The 15,692-nt window shown below is 48.2% G+C and overlaps 1 protein-coding gene across 2 annotated transcripts in view; it reads left to right on the forward strand.

Moving 5' to 3' along the window:
- The window catches only part of ZFYVE16 (zinc finger FYVE-type containing 16), a 589,878-nt gene that overhangs the window by 37,414 nt on the left and 536,772 nt on the right, over positions 1 to 15,692 (forward strand). For both annotated transcript variants that reach the window (XM_078675307.1, XM_078675306.1), the window contains exon 2: positions 2,475 to 2,581. In XM_078675307.1, the coding sequence (XP_078531433.1) occupies positions 2,485 to 2,581 (97 nt within the window). In that variant the 5' untranslated portion in view covers positions 2,475 to 2,484. The remainder of the gene's footprint in view (positions 1 to 2,474; positions 2,582 to 15,692) is intronic.

The following is a 15,692-nucleotide window of genomic DNA, read 5'->3' on the forward strand; positions in this document are numbered from 1 at the left end:
AGAGGATCTGTTGAGTGCGGTGGTAGGTTTCCGGAAGGTGAAGTGGATGCATCGATGGTCGGTCTAGTGGAGTTCGGTGGTGTGGCTGAAGGAGACGTGTGGGCTTGCGGAGAAGATGGGCTCAAGCATGTGGCTGGCGGAGTGGGTGGGTGTTGTGACAAGTTGTCTGAGACCGAGGTTGACGAGGTTGTCAATCAGGGTGGTGGAGTTGGTGTCGTTGTTGTTCTCGAGGTGGAAGTTAGATCTCCGAGGAGGATGTAGTCTGTGAAGGCAATGGCGTGCGTGCTGACTAAGTCGGATATGGAGTTGCTGAACTGAGGCCAGGGTCCGGGGGTCTGTAGACAAGAGTTCCTCTGAGGGTGGTGTTGGGATCAGTGTGGATCTGGAAGTGCAGGTGTTCGGCGGTGCTGAGGGTGACTTCGGTGCTGGTCGAGACCCTGAGGGTGTTCTTGTGGATGATGGTGATTCCCCCTCCTACTCCGTTGGTGCGGTCCCTGCGGGTGATCTTATAGCTGTCCGGGATGGCGATGTCTGCTGCCGAGGAGGCCTTCATACAGGTCTCTGTCAGGAAGGTGATGTCCGGGGAGGATGTGTCGAGCAGGTCCCAGAGTTGGACGGTGTGTTTGTGTGCGGAGCGGGTGTTTAGTAGTATGCATCTGGGGTGGTTGCGTCCTGTTGTGGTGGGCGGTTTGGTGGCTCGAAAGCTGGTGAAGCTGCAGCTCCTGCAGGAGAAGGGTCCTTTGATGTGCTTTGGGGAGGCCAGGAAGCAGCCGTGCTGTTGTCCGGCGTTGAGTGCGTGACGGTGTTAGTGGAGGGCCAGGGCGGTCTGTCGCTAGACGCGGACGGGCGCAGATGGGCTTGACTTAGCCTTTGGCGTGCCAGCGACCATCATATGAGGGGAGGTGGGAGGGAGGAGCAGCTGGGAGGCGGGAGCGGGGCGGCGGATGGGCAAGTAGGGGGCGGGGACGCAACGGCATCAAAACGAGAGGGTAGAGCGGGCGGAGGATACAGAAGGCAAAAAACGGGCACAATAACGCTACAACAGTACAAAAAGGAATAAGGTAAAATACAATTAACTACATTAGGGGAACAAAAGCACAATCACAACAAGGCTAACAACGAAATTAAGGGCAGAGCGAGCGCAAGAGCTTACGGCCTACCAGTGGTCACCAGGGATGAGGCACAGGTGGTAGCCTGCGGGTGGAGGAGGGCCTTGAACTTCACCACTTCAGCAAGCTGCAGCAGCGGGGGACACAGACACACAGGTGGCGCTGTGCGGCGTGGGGAGCAACCTACCTAAAACAGGGTCGAGGGTCGCTCTTATGTTTTATGCTTATGCTTTTATGGTGTGCGAATGTACTTGTATAGGTCCTTCATTTAAGTAGGTATGTAGAAAAGGACCAATCTGCTGTACTGGTATCCAGGTCAGTAGACCTCGAAGACACACTGCGCTCAAGCTTGTGATTAAGGAAGCTCCATTAATCACAAGCTTGAGTACAGTGTATCTAGTACCTCTGCATTCCATTAAGTGGTTTTTGAGGCGGAGTCTTGGACTCATTACCAAATAATTTGTTGTTAAGCTATATATATTCTGAGAGTTACAGTGTCCACCCTGTGTATATTTGTACTGTTTTACTTGGAGCATCCGAAATGTATCCCACCGGTTTCTGAACCATACACTCCTTAGAGCCATGGGGTGCTACACTGACTAACCATGCAAACAGCTAGCACATGACACATATTGAAATGTCAGCAAGGGTCGAGACTTACATTTGAGTGGCACTTTATTCAAGTGGGGCCTGTCTGCACTATACTCCTACATAAATAGAAAAAGGTTTGTAGTATTCTAAATAAGTCTGGGCGGTGAACTCCTCTTGCTGGGTTTTCCACGGTCCGTATTACGTGGAGCTCGCGGTTTTCCGAAAAACTCCGCTCTGCGTAGAGTAGTTTTTTTCTCACTCGTGCTCGTCAACATCAAGTTGGTGAGCGAGGAAAATCCACCTCCCAGGGGATATTTTTCCTCGTTCGAGATAGTCGGCGTCAAGGACTGTCATGTGGTAAGCCAAAATGTTAAGGTACCAGATAACCTGGAGTCAGTCAGGGCAGGGGTGCACGTCTGTACTTTGAAGCTGGGGACATTCCCATCCCAACATCTAGTTTATCTTCACAATTTAAATGAGCTTTATATGCAAGTGCAGAATATAATTATTTATTATTTCAACTTGCAACAACCATCGTGATCTATCATGATTTCAATATTATCATTTACTTTGCAGACATGAGTTCCTATTGTGCCTTCTTTGCATAAAATGTTACGTTTAGCATTAAAATATAACTTAAATATTGAAGTCTGTAACACGCAATGAATTCTGGAGATTTTGTTGCACCATGCCAAAGCAGGATGCTCTTTATTTAAAGTTATTATAAGGTCACATTATTTGCTGAAAATTAACTGTATAATGTATGTTCCTAAGGTACAATTATATGTCATTTGGAGTCCACTCTTTTAAGATGGATAGCTACTTCAAAGCAGCTGTGTGTGACCTCGACAAACTACTTGATGACTTGGAGGAAAACACTGGTATGTGGATTTAATTTTGTTACTTTGAAACATTTTGATTATCTTACCTAACGTACATCTAAGGGCCATTACAAAGTGTTCAAAAATCATTCTAATGAAATCACAGCGAATGTATTACAATGTCTGGCTCGATCACCAGAAACACTTAATATACCTTGGTTCCACTGTTTGACAATGACAATCAGGTTTTGAGGCGATACATAATTAGTGTACTTTGCTTAGATGGATGCCACATAGGCTGGTCTACAGCAGATTCATACTGTTATTTTAAAACCCCGTTATTGCCATAATCATTGATAGTGGATTTGTGAATATAAATAACATTAATGATGGTATGCAACAAGGATGACTCTGTGGAACTCTTTCACTGTTAGTCTTGCTCCTCAGGTTGTACATGTATGCCAGGCAGAGGTTGAACGCCACTGAAGATGCACTTCACTGATGAGGTCAACAAGGACCAAATGCACCTGGGAGTTCCTGCTCATTTCTGATGTTCAGGCTATAGAAATCCTTTCGAGGCAGGATTAAGACGTGTATACTGTATTGGCATAGAAAACACAGACTCCATTTAAGACTCACTAGAGGAATTCCTAGCTTATATGTTTGGTGCAAACACTTTTGTTGATCACTTTCTCTTTTCTTTTTTCATTAAACCTTGGTACAAGCCAAAGGCCACAGAAAGAACATGTATGTTTCAATTCATAACTTAATGCAGAATGGTGGTAAGCAATTAAACTGGTTACTGATTATTGTCCTCACATCAGAAGTCGTCATATTATAATTACGGGGTAAAGGGAGTGGAAGTAAGGTAAAGCATAGCAATAATTCAATTGCTTCATGTCCCCCTGCTGCTCTCAGGCCAATGAATCCCTCACGGCGCTCTACAAAATATCTTAATTGACACTGCCACTCTCCTGCAAGGAATTCCTACTATCTACAAATCATTCTTTCAGTGTGTGGCAAGGAGCCAATGTAACACCACAAATACTTCAGTCAGCTTCTGAAGTACTTCCCTTTTATATCCACATTGATAGACTTTTGAAAAGATGTTCATCTAGATGCTCTAAAACATGTGGATGCAGATCATGTCACCACCTCTATTTACAAATTCTTCTCAACATTCAATGCAATCGTTCTGCACTTGGAAACTTAGAGCCATGGTCAGTTGCGGAAGCTCCAGCTGGTTCAAAACCAGGCGGCCAGATTGGTGTATGGTCTCTCCCGCTCCCATCACTCCACTCCATTACTGAAGGCATTACACTGGCTACCTGTTAGGGAGCGATCCCTTTTTAAAACCGGCTGCATGGTCTTCCAGGCGCGCCAGGGCACGGCTCCTGCCTTCATCTCTTCTTTGCTAAAAGAGTATACCCCTGCCCGTGAGCTTCGCTCATCCACCCAATCTCTCCTTCATGTACCCCGTTACAGACGTAAGAAATGGGGCGGAGCCAATTTCTCATTCCTGGCACCATCCTTTTGGAATTTCCTCCCCGATCACCTACGTCTGGCCAGACATTATTCCCCTTTCCGAAAAGATCTCAAGACTTTTTTGTTCACTCAGGCTTTCCCTAATGTAATCTGATTTTATTTTTTCCTCTCACTGGTCCTGCTGCTAATATTAGTCTCCACAAGCGCCAAGAAACCGTATGGTGAATGTAGCGCTATACAAATATTTTAAATTCAATTCAAATTCAGGTGTAGGGAGCCAAACACTTTAAGGCAGCTCTAAAATGCAATGAAGCACCTGTGTACTCATCCTTCATCTGAAAAAGCAGTAATGAGGACATGGCATCTTCTCCGCTTTACAATGATGAGACCATCATCCCCAGCATCCTGTTTGTTGCAGTGCTGGCCTATTATCCAAGCTTCCCACTTCCTGTTCCTGACGCACCAGCACAGTCCTTGAAGTATTCAGTGACTTGCAGCATCCTTTTATGTACTTGGGTCTCCAAAATTGTCCTCGAGTCCAGATCCTGCACCTGCTTCTTTTTGTGCTCCACCTTGGATAGGAATGTTGATTATTATGTGGTGTGGTTGTAAGACCTCACCATGTAATACTGTCACAATCTTTATCAAGTCAGGTCTCTTTAATAAAACCCTTAGCTCAGTCTTGGGTAGCTGTGGCACAGAGTAGTCTGACTTAATCCAAGAAATAAGTGTAAAGCATTTAGAAGTACCAAAACAGTTAATAAGTAAGAAACGCAACTGACAGAGGCGGATGGGTGTGGGGTGTGTGTGGAGACAAGAGGGAACCGAGACAGAACTATTGAAAAAATTAATGGAGACTAGGGATAAATTAGAGCATTACACATTGAAGTCATATCGTAAAATGCTTCACAGGGAGGGAGATAGATCGGGCGGATTACTGCCTGGATCCTCCGCCGAGAGCTGCCCCACGCTCCAGTGCTTGACCTCACAGATCCCCTGGGGAGTGAGGCACAAACCTAAAATTACATGCTAGAAGTTTTCCGGGGACATTTACAGCGATAATACGCTAATTCAGGAGACCCGGACCATGATGGTCTTTGGGACTACCTGACAGGGATGCCGATTCCACTGCTGGGTGACGAGACACGAAAGGAATTGGACTCTGCCATCACCTTAGAGAAGGTTCAGGCAGCTATTAAGTCCATTCCAACTGTGAAAAAGCCAGGGAATGACTGCTATGCAGCTGAATTTTATCAGGTTTATAAAACAGAATTGGCTTCACGAATACTCGAGGTTTACATAGAAGCCTTTGACAAAAATATACTTCTGCCCTCAATGTGAGACAGTATCATAGCCATGATCTTGAACCTTGGTACTCAAGCATCTGATCCGTCTTACTACTGTCCCATCAAAATGATAAACATCGTCATGAAAATATTGTGTAAGGTTCTAGCCTCCAGATTGGTCCCGGAAATTGGCAGGCTGGTCCACCCGGACCAGTGTGGCTTCAACCCGGGGCATAGTACTACCATGAATATCCGGCGCTTAATGCATGCCCTGCATGAGGTCAGAGAGGAGAATTTAGCCTCAGTATCCATAGATATTGCTAAGGCCTTTGACATTGTAAACTGGAGGTACCTGGTCAAGATGCCATGGGTTTGGCCCTCGATTAACAAAATGGGGGAAGCTGTTCTACATGGAGCTTATGGCCAGAGTCAGATTGGGCAGCCTGTTCTCCTCTCCCCTGAAAATTGAGAGGGGTATGCAGCAGGGCTCCCCATTTTCGCCCCCGCTTTTTGCAGTAGCACTGAAACCCTTGGCCCTGAGACTCAGGTGGGATATGGTGGCCTGGGGGATTCGAGTGGGAGGAACCAACCATTTAATAGCGCTTTATGCAGATTACAAACTTTTCATTTTGTCAGCATTGAGTTAATCACTCCCCTTGCTTATCGAACAGTTTGACACCTTTGGGGACATCTCAAACTGCATATCAATATGACTGTCTTTGATGTTCCCCTGGGCCAGCTCGCGACATGGGACCCCACCACATTGCTGAGTTTACCACTGCACTGGGAAGCTGACCACTTCCATTATTTGGGAATAATGGTGGCACATACAACTCAGAAGCCGAACCAATATAATATTGCATATGAGACAGATGGCGTAGCCAAATCTGTGCAGTTGTGGACCTCGCTCCCCCTCTCTCTAATAGGACGTGTTGCAGTGGCGAAGCTGGTGTTTTTGCCACATTGCCTATACATTCTACAACACTCTCTAGACTCACTACCTAGGACAGTCTTTAAGCAATTACACTCCTTATTAACTACGTTAGTGTGGGCAGGAGGTCGGAGCAGAGTCACCAGTGAGGTTTTACACCTACCGTTGGAGGATGGGGGATTGGCACTGCACAATCTGGAACTTTACTACTTAGCATCTCAGCTGCAACATGCAGCACACTGGTTATATGAAGGGGGAAACTGGGAAAAACGTTAGTCTCCGGTGACCAACGAGAGGAGACGTTGTCACAGTTACTTCATCACCGTGAAAGAGGGAACCTAAAATGCCAAATTTAATCACACACACATCATCATTGTGGGAGTGTGCAGTCAGAGTGGTGCTCATACGTGCCCCCTTTGCAATAGAGTTTATCTTCTGAGATCTCCCAGCTTACTGCTTGCTGTCTAACGCAGTTGATGTTGGCATCTGGGGCAACAGCGAGTGCATTACCCTGTGTGATCTATATCCAATGACACGTTTATCACTTTTGAAGCAGCACAACATTTGGATTGAGCCAGGGTCAGTTTTAACATATTATGGACATAGTACGTGAGATCTGGCCCACATACCCGTACATCCGTCCTTCCTCTGAACTATTTCAAACGCTACTGGACTTGGTGGAGGTGGAGGTTGACACTTAGTTTCCCATTTGTATAGAGCTATGACTTTGGATAAACCAAAGACAATATTTCGAGCCACGGTGATGTTGGAGGAAGAATTAGGTACACCATTAGAGGATACACGATGGAAAGGACTTTGCGCACACGGCATGAGCAATGCCCGGTCCAAAGTAGTACATTTTAATTATATACACCACACATGTCATCTCCGTGTTCCTACATAGAATAGATCCCACCAAAACTGATGGTTGCCACCGATGGCAGTGTAGACCTGCAACTTTCCTTCACTTAGCTTGCCACTGTCCTCCGATACAGGCTTATTAGGAGTTAGTAGTCAAACGTTTGGAAAACATTGAGGGTGTAGAAGTGGCGTTGGACCTGACCACCTCTCCCTTGGGGACAGTTAAGAAACGCAAAGGCAGTAAAATGGAATTGACATTTCTGCAACTGGCCCTGCTGCTAGCAAAACGGGGAGTTGCCATTTCCTGGATTAATCCTCTTGTGCCCAGGGAACAAGGATGGTAAAGGATGAAACAAGAGTGGGCAATAGCTTAGGAGGTGCGACTCTGTCATTGTAGGAGAAATTAACCTGCACAAGAGGATTTACAAACCTGTTTGGAGACCCTTGCTATATTTGGGGAGCTCGAGGCGGGCTCTGCAGAAGACGGACGGGAATCCGAGGGTTGACCTCTGAGGGCATCTGTGGAGAGGGATGCAATTACCTGGGAGAAAAGGATTGACAGCTGATTCCTATTGTGATGTTATGTGCATAATGGTCCCTTTCAGATGATGGCTTCAATGTTCGAGCTCGTTGCTGTTTCACTGTTTGTAATGTACTGCTTGTGTATGCAAAACATAATTTGTAAAAACAAAAAAAAGAAACACAATAACAATCTGACACCAATTTATAAAATAGTGTATTTTTTATCATAACATAAACACCAAAATGACAAATATCGCAGGAAGCTGGAGATATGTTTTTCAAAGTTGTTAGTAATTTCTTTAAGTAAAGATGTAATAAATCATTGTATTCAGTTGAGCAGTTTTTGACAACTGGCCAGTGGGGCTATATCTCTTATCTTTGATGAGATATGGTGGGGTGGTATCTATTGACCGGGACTTCTTGGGCCCAGGGGAACAGTTACCTGCCCCTTCCAGCAGTATTGGTGTTCTCAGTATCTTTTTCTCCTTTACTATGGTTCAGCCAAGAAGTAGTCCTTATGTTGGGGATTCAGGATGATGAAGATGCTGAAGACCCACAGGAGATGTGGTTAGTTTTCCAGGGGCTTACCTGGCGCCCAAGAACATCAGGAGGTCATCTCCAGCTTCAGGACTAGCTCTCCCATGATGCACTCAGGGAGTCTAGTGCAAGCCAAGTCTCTTCAGGTCAATTGGTCTCCCTGTTGCAGCACGCCCATTGGTTGCTTACTGGTAAGTACTGTTTTTCTTTCTGGGGCTCAGCATCCACTTCGGCTACGGGTTCCATGGGCTTGGAGACTCCTGGAAGGTCAGGACTCTGTCGCTCTGCAGGCACTTTGGCATCCAGTGGCAGGCAGGCGTTCATGGAGAGCTGGTCTCTTGAAGTACAGGGTTCCTTAGCTTTTGGTGATCCTGAAGCTTTATAGGGGGGGTAACCAACTAACCCTTGAAGACAATTTTTTCATCCTGGCACAAGAGGAGCTCTTTTGCCTGAGTGGCACAGCAGACATAGTCCTCTTTGTGGGTCCTTTGGGTGTACCAGGTGCAGTCCAGATTTGGTACAGCTTCTGTTTGCTGGGTCTAGGGAACAACAGGACAATCCTTTTGTCTTCATTCCAGGCCGGTAGTGATCTGAGGACTGTGGGGCTGGGGTGCCACTTTCATGCCATCTCTGTGTTTGTTGGAGGGGCGTACACGCTTGCCAATGGCGCAATAGTTTCCTTGGGGTCACCTGTCCCAATTTACATCACTTCCTGGGGGCCTGGCTACCTGTCTAATCCCAGTATACCCTTCTCTACCCAAATCCAACATGGTGAAAATCTTCTTTGTCTGTGAGGAGCCCCGGGCATACCCTTGGGGAGTACCCAGCATGATGAGCCTTCGCTTCTGGAAAACAGGTTTTGAAATCCGGATCCCACCTCTGGAGGAGATGCCAGCCTGTATGCCTACACAAAGGAGCAGGCAGGCAAAGGTGTAATCACGTTTGCTTATGTGAAGCTGTGCGATCTACGGCCACTGCCCTCACGGTAGTCTTCTTGCTGATGGAGGTCACATTTCCTCCCACCAGAAATTCTCTTTATTCTCTAGTCCACTTCACTCTTCCTAGCGGGGGCAGCATGGTTCCTCGATTGACCGCTCCTGCAGATAAACAGGAAGGACTACCAGAGTTTTTTTAATAATTTTTTTTATTATTACCACGAACTCCAAGTACACAGCTACAGGCCTACAACCTCATGGGCCGGCCGCGTAATATATCTATGTCAATTGAACAGTAATCACTTTTGTACACAGCCCATCAGCCGACAACCCGGGGGTCCGGAGGCGAGTTCGTTGTATCAACTAACAGATTCGCAGTTACCCCCGCCAACAGCGCCGGGTGCAGGTATCATGCCCCGATTCTTATTGTATCTACCAGTGCGTCCCCACCCTCCCCCCCCGTTGCTCCGCAACTAGTATTCAAGACAGGTATGTCCGTGACTTAACTAAACTAATACAACTTCCCAACCCCGTCAACGGTCCCTCCCCCACCCCTCCATTATGAAGATCATTGTGTGCAACAATGGGGAGCATGCTCTTGTGGTGTCTAAGTCTGTTTCATAGTCGCACTTATTCTCAGTGTGCTCCTAAGCAATGTCTACGTCCCGTCTAAGATTGTCCCTTGAGAATGTCTTTCCCTAGTGTAGAGCTCCAACTAGCCTAGAGGTAAAAAGCTTGTCTACGATGCCGCTTCGCCCATCCATTCCTTGTCTACAGCTCTCCCCATCCTCACCCTGTTCCGCATTGCACTCTCCGAAGCATTTGCACAGCTCTTCTCTCACACCAGCCGAGGCTCAGGCTCCAAGTTATTGTTTGCTTGCTGACCTAGTGCCTCCTCCCCCGGGCCTTCAGACTCCCCATTCTCCCTTCCAACGAGGTAGGTTTGGTACAGGGCCCAAAAGTTTTTAAAGCGGCTTTTTGGAGGCAGCAGTTCGCTATAGTTTTCCGCTTGCGTGCTACAGTACAACATGTCCCTCGCCCATCTATTCCTGGTTGGGAGCGGACTTCTCATCCAACAGTGTGCTACTACTCTCCTAGCCATTAGCATCCCCATATCCATGAGTCTGCGAAGTGCGACTGGGAGTCGCTTGGAGTTGCCAATCAGAGCCAAGCTTGGTTCCGGGGTGATGTCTACCTCCAAAATTTTGCTCATTTCCGAAAAAACATCGCCCCAAAATGTCTGAATTCCCGGGCAGTTCCACGCCAAGTGCAGGAAGTCTGCATCAGCAGCGTGGCACCTCTCGCAGGGTGCTGTGGGCCTCGGACCGTATCTGTGAAGTCTCTCCGGTGTGTAGTACACCCTCTGCAGGAATTTGAAGTGGATCAGCCTATGCCTGCCATTAAGCGATATCCGCTTTGTGCTTTCGCAGCAGTACCGCCATGTCGCGTCTTCTAGCACCAGCTCCAGGTCTCTTTGCCATGCCAGTCTAGCTTTCATAAGTTGATGCTCCCCTTGCAACCCGGCCACCCTATATAGTTTCGTGAGGAGCTTCCGAGGCTCCTTAATCTTGATGACGTATGTCAGTTCGAGGACGTCCGGGGACTCAGCCATGTTTGGACCTAGCAGTTCTGAAAGAGCACTTCGCGTCCTGTGAAAGTGGAAGCGCTGCATCAGAGGGATCTCACTACGATCTCCGCGCACCTAATCCCAGGTTTTGACCATACCATCCTGAAAAAGGTCACCCGCTCGGCAGAGACCCAGCTTCGCCAGCTCTCTAGTGACCCCCCTCTCAGTCATGGGTGGAAGCCATAGCATCCATTCCAGCGGCATCTCCGGAGAGTATAGTAACGCTCCTCCCCGTCTTTGCAGAAGCGAGTGCCATGCATGGTTGGTAGCGGTAATGGAGTCTAACACCCCTATTCTACGATTCAGTGGCATGCAGATCGTGGCCGGAAGTGCCAGCGGATGCGCGAACAGTCTCTCCATACGGACATGCGGGATCATCTTATCCCCGTGAATCCAGGTGTGCAGGTGCGATGCCTGAGCCGCTCTGTAATATAGTCCAAAGGTCCGGCGCCGCTAAGCCTCCCATACTGTAGGGCAAAGTCAGAGTAGACCACTTGACTCTCGGCTGCTTACACGCCCACGCCAAGCTGACCATGAGACTCGTCAGCCGCTGGAAGAATGCCGTAGATAGCACTATGGGAAGTGCGTTAAAAAGGAACAGGAACCGCGGCAGGACCACCATTTTCATAATGGCTATTCGGCCCATTAAAGTGAGAGGCAGCAGACTCCAGATCACTATATCGTCTTTCAACTTGCTGACGGCTCTGCCGTAGTTCTGGCTAATGAGCAGGTCTGGATCTGTATGAATTTGTATCCCAAGATACCTAATCGGATCTTCTGACCACTGCAGAGGGTACTCCGTCTCCACCCGTCTAGTCACAGGCGTTCGCGGCAGCACCATGGACTTTGCCCAGTTAACCTTGAGGCCAGATAGCGCACCAAAACGTACAACCTCTCTCCGCATCGGGGGAAGGGTATTCGCCGGGTCGTGCACGTACAGTAACGTATCATCTGCGTACATAGACACTACTATTTTGTAGGTCGGGAAGCGTATGCCCCTGTGGCCATGGTATTCCCTCAGTGCGCAAGCCAAGGGTTCCGCCGCTAATGCATACAGCAAGGGGGACAGAGGGCATCCCTGTCGAGTCCCCCTGCCTATGTGGAGGGGTGTCGAGATCGCATTGCCAACACGCACTCTAGCCAAGGGCCCCTCATAGAGAGCTCCCACCATTTGCAGAAAGGGCTCTCCAAGTCCCATTCGCCGCAGCGCCTGTAGCAGAAAAGGCCATTCCACCGAGTTGAACGCCTTCTACATATCGATGAAAACAGCCACAGCCGACACGTCCTGCTTAACGTGCTGTATGGTTCCCAGGACCGTTCGTATATTGTACGTCAAATTTCTGTTAGGTATAAACCCTGCTTGTTCTGGGGCAACTAATTCAGGGGCCAGTAGCGCTAATCTGGTCGCTAGCACTTTAGCATAGAGCTTGGTATCAACATTCAACGACGACAGCGGACGGTATGATCCACACTCATCATGCAACTTGCCCAGTTTGAGGATAGTGATTATCATAGCCTCTCTCATGGAGCCTGGCATACTTCCCTGGATACAAATGTCACTCAGCAGATTAGTAATATGCGGCAGTAGCTGTTCCTGAAATGCTTTGTAAAATTCGACTGTCAGGCCATCCATCCCAGGCGCACTGCCCGTTCGCATTGAGGCCAAGGCGTCTCTAATTTCGTCCTGTTGTATAGGGTACATGAGGAATTCCCTTTGGGAATCAGAGAGAAAGGGGAGCTTTATGTGCTCCAAGTAGTCTAGTATTTCTGCCGATAGGTCCCCGCCTTTCGAGGAGTACAAGTCTGAGTAATAGTCACGAAAGATGGCAGCTATGTCTGCCTCATCCGTGGCACTGTGTCCGTTCACGTCTCTCAGTTCCGTGACCAACGGCTTCCCTCTCCTGCCTTTAAGGATGTTAGCCAGTACGGAGCCAGGCCTTTCACCCTCGCCGTATGTGCGAGCTGTGGCATATTTGCCCAGATGTTTAACATCCCTGTCAGCCTCGTCGTGGAACTCCAGCAGGAGGCGCCTAATTCCCTCCTCCGTGACCAAATCTGGTCTACGCCGCTGCTGTTCCTCAAGGGCTTGCATCTGATTTTCTAGCTCGGCTAACCTACGTCTTATCGTCTTCAGGACACTGGAGTGTTTAGCCATCGCAATGCCACGTATATAAACTTTAAACGCCTCCCATACAGTCTGGAAGTCCTCCACCGAGCCTACATTTAAAAAAAAAAATACTTCAATCGCCTCTGCTAGTTCCCCGCGAAAAGCTGGGTCCAGGAGCGAGTAAGGCGGAAAGCGCCAGGTAAACTGGGGAATTTTCCTCACAGGGGCCTCCATAACTAGTAGTATGGGAGAGGGATCTGACAGCGTGTGCGGTAACACTTTACATTGCTTAATACTACGGGTAATTCCCGAGGTGGCAAACCAGTAATCTATTCTAGTGTGCACCTCGTGGTAAGCCGAGTAATGTGTGTATCCACCTGGCCCCGCATTCCTGCTTCTCCACACATCATCCATGTCCAACACAAGAAGTCTAGCTGCCAACATCTGCGCTGCCGCCGACGGCCTGCGAGGTGGGCCCGTAGACCTGTCAATGTCTGGGTTGAGTGTTAAGTTAAAACCCCCCCCCCCCATATTATGTGTGGCTTAACGTACGTGCCAATCTTAGCAGCTAGTGTTTCGTAGAATTCAGGGGAGTCATAATTGGGACCGTAGGCATTGACAACCAGCAAATCCAGCCCCATTCCCTTACAGGCTGCTATAACGTATCTGCCCTCTGTGTCAGCGCAGAGCGTCTGTATCTGGATTTTTGCACTCGGGTTTACCCATGTGATAACTCCCCTAACGTGTGTGGTGAACCCAGCTGCAGCTATGTTTCCCTCCAGCCCTCTGCTGTGTAGCATCCTGCTTGATAGTGGCAAGTGTGTCTCCTGCAGTAGCGCTATGTCTACATTATGTCTTTTGAGGTAACCTAAAACTTTCCTCAACTTCCTGAAATCATTCAGCCCCCTGACATTCCACGTGAGGGCGCAAACAGTAGCTGACTGTGCATGGTTCAGTGCTCTCAATTCAGTAGTCATGTTGATATAGCGTGTACAACGTGAGGTGAGCCAGGATTACAGATGGGACACTGAGTAGTGCGATATGCTATGGAGCAGTGTGCATCCTGGTCATGGGCCATTCTACAGTGAGCCATTCGTTCTCCCGTCTTCTTGTATCCCCTATCCTCAATCTGCGACTGCCCAACCCCAACTCGGCAGCTTTCCCCCCTAGAGACCCCACATCCCCCCACCCACAGCAGACCAACCCCAACTTGGCCCAGCCTGTCAATAACCCCCCCCCTCCTTCCCCCCCTGTCAATCCCACCAAACTCTGGATGGCCCCAGTGGGGACGAACAGTGCATGCAGCGCCGGGGCCGAGGTTGCCAGGTGTAGTAGTCTTTTCCTCGGTTAGTACCTGTGCAATCATCACTCCCAGCGCCATCGCCTAAGATTTTATCTCAACATGTGCCAACAAATTTTCGGTAAACTTTAATATCATACCCTCAGATCAATTCAATTACTGCTCGGAGTGCTTCGGGCCCAATGCCTCATACCTCTCTGCACGGCTAGTGAATTGCAAGCTAACGTGCATTTACAGTAAATATACTAAGTGTGAAGGGAAGAGGTAAAGTGGAATATTCTCACCCACTGTTCCGAGCCTCCGGGCATTAGCAGCCCCCCTCATAGAGTCAAGGATCTCGAGTGTTCAGGCAATCGGAGGTTTCCTGCGCTGCTGTTGGGCTCCCAGGCCAGACCCAGGAGCTTAACGGTCTTCCAGATCTCAGCTCGGGGTATATACCCCGGACTATTCAGTGTTTCTAGTCTGTTTCTCCAGCTGGCTGCCACAGTCCTCTGCGTCGTTCTGACTCCTGGGGCTGCCTCTACGCTCCTTGGTCCAGACCTTCAGTGCTTTTTGGAGGTCCCTGGGGTCTGTGAAAATGTGTGATTGACCCTGCCGATTTATCCTCAATTTCGCCGGATATAGCATGGCGTAGTCCAGTCCGAGATCGCGGAGCTGTTTCTTATAGGGAGCATAGTGCCTGCGTTCCTCCTGAACCTTCGCAGTAAAGTCTTGATACAGTGAGATGTCTGAACCCTCATATTGCAGCGTCTTCTTTTCCCGGGCAATCCGGAGACTACCAGAGTGTTTGGCAACATAATAGTGACTTTCTAAACTCACCTTTCTAGTAACAGTTATCTTAAATATGACTGCGACAATGCATTGGGTTTAATGTAACAATTTATTTGAAACCCTGGAATAGTGTCTTTGGTGGTCCCTAATGGAAGCTACCACTTGGCACATTGCTTAATGAAACTTCATGTTAGCCAGTTGGACCAACGGCCTTCCTACAGTTAAAACGGCAATTTGGTGTTTTCAGTGTCGGGTCATGTTAAACACAAAAGAAACATGCTCTTCTTTTTAATATTGGGTACCCTGCTTGGTATGCTTCCAACAGCTTCCGTAGGGGTGGCTTATTAATATCGAAAAGGAAGAATTTGACCTAGCAAAATGTTTTGGCATGTCGAGCGTATCAATATAAAGCTGCCCAGCTAGCCTGCAGTGCCAGGCCTAGTGTCCTGGTTTTACCCTGTCACTGTAGTGGTGGCACAATTAAGTGCTGCAGTCCTCTAGTGACATTTAACTTACTGATCGGAATACCTCTTGTACCATTTACTAGGAACTTATAGGTAAGTTAGATGAGCGAATCAGGTATTAGCCAATTGTAAACTTACTTTGAAATTTAGAGCATATGTACTGGGTGCTGTACAGCAGTGTCTAGTACTACCGAGTTAAAAGCCAGAAGCATCAGCCTTAAAGCCTGAGGGTTGGTGGGGTCGGGGGAGGGAGTGGAGATCATACAAAAATACACCCTTTCCTACACTTTGGATTTTAGGTCGTCCAATGATCCTTCCACTTGTGAGACCTTTCGGTGTATGCCA

This window comes from Lissotriton helveticus, chromosome 2_1 (assembly GCF_964261635.1).
Source record: "Lissotriton helveticus chromosome 2_1, aLisHel1.1, whole genome shotgun sequence".
Classification (NCBI taxonomy): domain Eukaryota; kingdom Metazoa; phylum Chordata; class Amphibia; order Caudata; family Salamandridae; genus Lissotriton; species Lissotriton helveticus.